The sequence below is a fragment of the Myotis davidii genome, unplaced genomic scaffold (genome assembly GCF_000327345.1).
Source record: "Myotis davidii unplaced genomic scaffold, ASM32734v1 scaffold415, whole genome shotgun sequence".
Taxonomy (NCBI): domain Eukaryota; kingdom Metazoa; phylum Chordata; class Mammalia; order Chiroptera; family Vespertilionidae; genus Myotis; species Myotis davidii.
The window spans coordinates 5,078,219-5,084,579 of record NW_006287951.1 but is presented as its reverse complement, the minus strand read 5'-3'; the positions used below and the strand labels follow the sequence as shown (position 1 = coordinate 5,084,579).

Genomic DNA, 6,361 nt, shown 5'->3' with positions numbered 1-6,361 from the left:
ACTCTATTGCAGGCTCCATCCCCAGCCCATGTGGGAGACAATCAATTGATATGTCTCTCTCACATAGATGTTTCTCTCTGTCTCTACCTCTCCCTTCCTCTTGTTCTAAAAATCAATGGAAAAAATATCCTTAGGTGAGGATTTACAAACAATAAAAAGTGGATTGAGCTCAGTTGTTTGAGCAAAGTACCGAGCACTGAAAGGTCTCTGAGTTTGATTCTTTTTTTTTTTTTAAATATATTTTATTGATTTTTCACAGAGAGGAAGGGAGAGAGATAGAGAGTTAGAAACATCAATGAGAGAGATACATCGATCAGATGCCTCCTGCACATCTCCCATTGGGGATGTGCCCACAACCCAGGCACATGCCCTCGACCGGAATCGAACCCGGGACCTTTCAGTCCGCAGGCTGACACTCTATCCACTGAGCCAAACTGGTTTCGGCAAGATTGATTTAATTTTTGTTAGCTGAATTGTTCCTTTGAAGATAGATTTTTTCATAAGTGTACTGCATCTATTTTTTCATAGGCAATATAAAGAAGATGAAAGTCAGTCGGAAGAAGACTACAGCAGCCTTGATGCCTCACCAACTTATAAAGGCCTTCTACTGGTACAGAGACTACCTGACATACATACTTTTTTATAAAGTGAAGTAGTCATGTAGGAAAGTTAACTTTTTTTTTAATGAAATGTGTTGCAGTCATTACAGAATCAACTGAAGGAATCAAAATTTAAGATTGATGCACTTTTAAGTGAAAAGCTGAATCTCCAAAAAGATTTGGAAACCAGGTAAGAGAAACTTAAGTAATTTTTATGTAACCTTTGAAAAGTAAACACATATTGGAATTTAGAATGTTAAATGAGTCATTCTAGCCCTTTTACTCTAAAACTAATCTTGAGGAAATTCATACTCATTCATTTTAGTCAGTTGTCTGTCATATGATGGAAGGAATAAGAACACATAGGTAGGCAAGGGAAGTGAGAAAATAGGAGTCTACATTGAAAAGATAAAACTGGGTAGGAGCTCAGAATTGATTCGGTAGTAGATTCTTATACTAGTAGGTTTCCCATCCCCAGATTCCTTTAGGACATATTATTTCATCTTATCCTTATGTTATGGGAGAAGAATAAGATGAAAAGTTTAAATGGCATACTATAGAAAGGTATATTTATATACAGCATACTACCACAAAAGAATGAGACTCTACATGTGTACAGTGATTAATAAGGAATGAGACATTTAATTCAACAAATATTTGTTGAACATCTATTATAAGTTAGACACTTTCCTAAGCCCTGGTATAATATAATGACCAAAACGAATACCTTGTTCTCATAAAGCTTATACTTTAATGGAGAGGGCACTGATACCTGTAGTATAAACCTCTTATATAAATTTTAACAACCTGCCACATAGTAATATGGAAAATTATGATAATATAAATAATAAAAATTTTAAAACATGTATGGGAATCATGAACAGTGAATTCGGGATAGTGGTTACTTGTGTTATGCAAAAGAGAGGAATGACATTAATAAGGGACACACATGCAGTGTTAAGTATGTGTATAATGTTTTAGTTAAGACAGCGGTTCTCAACCTGTGGGTCGCTTCCCCTTTGGGGTCGAACCACCCTTTCCCAGGGATCGCCTAAGACCATCGGAAAACACATATATAATTACATATTGCTTTTGTGATTAATCACTATGCTTTAATTATGTTCAATTTGTAACAATGAAATACATCCTGCATATCAGATATTTACATTACGATTCATAACAGTAGCAAAATTAGTTATGAAGTAGCAACGAAAATAATTTTAAGATTGGGGGTCACCACAACATGAGGAACTGTATTACAGAGTCGCGGCATTAGGAAGGTTGAGAACCACTGAGTTAAGAGATTTGAACCAAATCTGTTAATATTTAATTTTAATATGGTAAAACTATTTGTAAAATACTATTTGTTTTACTATTTATTCTTGTCTGTACATTTGAAATATTTCACATATACACAGATAATAGTTTTACAATGATAAAAATGGGTAAAAAGTTTTGAATAGAAAATAATAGAGAAGAAATCCAATAGCCAATGAACCCTCACTAGCAGTCGTGTGATATTTTAAGAATTTTAAAAAGCATATTTGTGACAAGTAACAAAGTATACACTATTGTTTATTATTAAATAGTCTTACGTGTTTTTTAATAAATTGAATATATTTAATATGATTTATTTTCTACAGGCCCACACAGCATGAATTAATACTTTATAAACAACAGGTGAAGAAACTGGAGAAAGCCCTAAAGAAAAGCATCAAGTAATTATATTTTACGAAAGTTACAAATTTATTAGGCTTTTGTATTTTATTACCTCTCATTTTCCCTCATAGTGAGCTTGGCTTAAAATTACCAGGTTGATGGAGGGAAATTACATTTAAAAGGGGTATTTCTGGTTCCACAGTTTAAAAACAATTTCTACTGTTTTGGATTTGGCTATATATTCATCTTAAATAAGAACAAGAAAACGGAATTTGCCTAATTTAATATGGACAAGATTTTAACTAGAAAATTGTCTTTGGAAATCATGGAGGGATTATAAGAGAATCATTGAAATTAGAAATGGCAAGCCCCAAATCATGGTGGTAGCCATGACCTGAAGAATATATAGCCTCAGCATACTTTAAAAGTACCAGAATGAATGCAGTGATCCATTTATATTCACCATTTGTATCTTTCTTGACTTTGAAAAGCACATACTCAGAGGAGTTTCAAAAAATTTTTCCTCTACTAGTGGTAATATTTCCTGAAGGTTATCTATGTATACTCTTTGACTCAAGGGAAAGGGACTTAAGGGATCATTGGGATGAAATATTTTGAAAACTATGAATTAATATATGTATTAGAAGTATTATATCAACTGTATATAAGTTGATTCAGTTTTTAGTGACAGCTGTATTTCCTTCTTCCTATGGCAACACATGCCACAGTGATAGGCAAGTATTCTGGATATCCAAAAATTACATATTGAATTAAATAAAATAGTACAGAAGGAAAACTAAATAAAGAGAGAAGTGAAGGTTTGGGAAAGCTGCATTCATTCATTCCATTAATATTTTTTTTCCTTCCTACTATTGCTTGACATTTTGGGTACCTATGATAACCTCCTACTATCTGCTTGGCATCTGGGTACTGGAATTACAGTGGTAAACCAAATAGAAAAGGTTCCTGCTCTCATGGAGATTATACAACAGGAGAAGGCCAGTGAAAATGACAGTTTTTATATAAAAGTACTAAATGTAAAATAGTGTAAGAGTTGCTATTGTGTGAGTTTTGGACATGATCAAAGATGGCAGTGGTGGAGGTGTTCAAGTGTTTGGAGTATTAGAATGGATAGATTGTGATAGATTGAATATAGGCAGCTGGGGGGCAGAGGGAAATCAAGACTCCTAAGTTTTAGGCCTGAATAGGTAATTGTTGGTACATTAGCCAAGATGGGAAACTGGGTTGAGAAACAACTAGTAAAAGGAGACTATAGGGGGGTAATAAGTCAGAGGAGAAAGTGTAAGAGAGGAAAAGCTTTTCATTAGCCCTCTTAGAGTCTCTGTCTGGGCCTGAAAACTAAACTGACAAGGACAGATTAACATGAGAAAAGCATACAGATTTATTGAATATAAGTTTTATATGACATAGGAGCATCCTTAAGGAAATGAAGGTTTGAATATGCAGTTAAACCTGAGTGTTTTTATACCAGGTTTGATGAAGTGGAAAGTTGTGGGGAAGTGTGATAGGACAAAAGAGTATGAGCTAAGGGTAGTAAACTGGGGGAAACTCAGATTTTTCTTGGTGTCCCTCTGTCTTCAGAGGTAAAGTTGCTCCCTTCCTCCTGGTACAGGGAGGTACCTGTCACAGGAGGGCTTTATGATCTGCTTCAGGAAAGAAGAGGGAGGTCAGAAAGACCTTCCTGCACCTGCCATTTTCAGAGAGGATGAGCGAGCGAGAGAGGTCAGTGATGCGAGAGAATCATTGATGGGCTGCCTCCTGCATGCCCTGCACCTGCCATTTTAAAATTCCTTCAGCTTAAAACATTTCTTATGTCAATGTGGCATATTTTGTAGTGCTATATCTTGATGCCCTACAAAGGAATCTTACTGACTTCAAGGCAAGTATAATAGTGAAGACACATACCCACACACATGCATGTATTTATATATACAGAGATAAGAGTCAATCCTTATTATTTGCAGATAGCATATTTGTGAACTTGCCTACCTGCTAAATTTTATTTTTAATCCCCAAATCAGTATTTGCCGCACTTTCATAATCACGCATGGACATGCCCAACACAAATGTTTCCAGCTGTTGAACAAGATGATGTTCTGCCCTCTTGTTTCAGCCCTTATATACTGTAAACAAGCATCCTTCTTGTTATCACAATGCCATTCTTTTTTTTTCTTTTTTCATTTTTGGGCTTTTTGTTGGTGATTTCTCTGAGATGGCTCCCAAGCCCCCTGTGACAGGTACCCTCCCTGTACCACAAGGAAAGGAGCAACTTATCTCTGAAGATAGAGAGACACCAAGAAGAATCTGAGTTTCCCCCAGTTTACTACCCTCAGCTCATACTCTTCTGTATACACAAGAAGGCTGTGATGTGCCTTACAGAAAAAGTACACGCACTAGGTAAACTTCATTTAGGCATGAGTTATAGTGCTGTTAGCCCCGTCTTTAAACATTCACACACAGTTGAGAAAGTGTGACCAGGTGCATGCAGGAACCAGACCTGTGTTTCCCCTCGGAGCAGTGGTTTAATCTTTGCTAATTTAGTGTATATTGTCTAATAAGCATATCTATGACTTTAGAGAATATAGCTACCACAAATAGGAATGAACTAAATATGTTTTGTGGTGTTCATTTAGGCTCTGGTCTTTAAAATATATATTTTACTGATTTTTTACAGAGAGGAAGGGAGAGGGATAGAGAGTTAGAAACATCGATGAGAGAGAAATATCGATCAGCTGCCTCCTGCACACCCCCTACTGGGGATGTGCCCGCAACCAAGGCACACGCTCCTGACCGGAATGGAACCTGGGACCCTTGAGTCCGCAGGCTAACGCTCTAGCCACTGAGCCAAACCGGTTAGGGCTAGGCTCTGGTCTTTAGATTGACTTTTCACAATTAGCTTTTAAATTATGATTCAGAACCAATCCCTGCCATATTTTTCTGCTAAATTTGAAGAAATTATATTTTTTATTAATTTAAATTTGGAAGTTAAAAAATCTATTTTTGGTATATGGGACGGTGCTGCAACCAACTAAGCCACAGTGGCTAGGGCTTAAAAATCTTTTTTTTTTTTTAGTACCTACATGTGGAAACAGAATTTGGAATGTTAGATAACTTGCATCACATGGGTGGTATGTAGAAGAAATCAGATCTGTGCACACACTCCTAACCACCATACTAATAATTAGAACCAAACAAAACACCCAATGAAAAAAAATTTTTAAGGTAAAACATTTCAAATTTTTATTTTAAGAGGCAGGGGTAAAATATTTTTCAAACAACTGATATTGGAGAAATAATTAAAAATATAATCTGTCAATCCAGTGAATCCTTTCTACATAAATAGAAAAAAAGAAATTGTTTCATTATTGAATAAACATTCAACCAGACTGATGTGTGCTATAGGCAGTCTGCTAAAGAGATGGCAAAGACAGAAAGAGATCTCGCCCTTTTGTACAGCCAGGCAGATGCTATCCACTGCATCCATGTGAATTGTCTTTATCCAAAGGGAAAAGAAAACTTTTCATAACCTTAGCCAAGCAAGAAGTTACAATTCAGAGCCAGGAGCCTTCGATAACCTCCAATGGGACGGAGACAAGGGACAGTCCTCCCTGATGTCCACATTCAGAAAGATGGTTCCAAAGCTTTGACGGCAGGCATTACAGAGATGTAAAGTTGGCAAGAGGCTTATGTAAATCTTACAAATTTACATTTTTTTAAAAGAGAAGTTGATTGATTTATAGAGAGGAAGGGAGGAGAGAGAAAAACATTGATGCAAGAGCGCAACATTGATCGTCACCTCCTGCATGCCCCCTACCAGGGATTGAGCTCTCAACCCGGGCATGTGCCCTTGACCGGGAATTGAACTGGCAACCTCCTGGTGCACAGGATGCCCAACTAACGGAGCTACAGCATCTTTGTTATCACAGTTGCCACTCTTCTTCTTTTTGTGTGTGTGTGTGTGTGTGTGCTTTCTGTTGATTTCTCTGAGATGGCTTTTTGTTGGTGATTTACATTATTCTTAAAGAGACAGAGACAGGATTTATAGCTATAAGTTTTCCAAAGGAATTACTACGAGAAGGAGG

General features: G+C 36.5%; 1 protein-coding gene across 1 annotated transcript in view; it reads left to right on the top strand.

The window, feature by feature from the left end:
• The window catches only part of CEP70 (centrosomal protein 70kDa), a 45,348-nt gene that overhangs the window by 20,978 nt on the left and 18,009 nt on the right, over positions 1–6,361 (top strand). Inside the window, 3 exon segments of the mRNA XM_015561361.1 lie at positions 529–610; positions 701–789; positions 2,243–2,317. Of these exon segments, the coding sequence (XP_015416847.1) occupies positions 529–610; positions 701–789; positions 2,243–2,317 (246 nt within the window).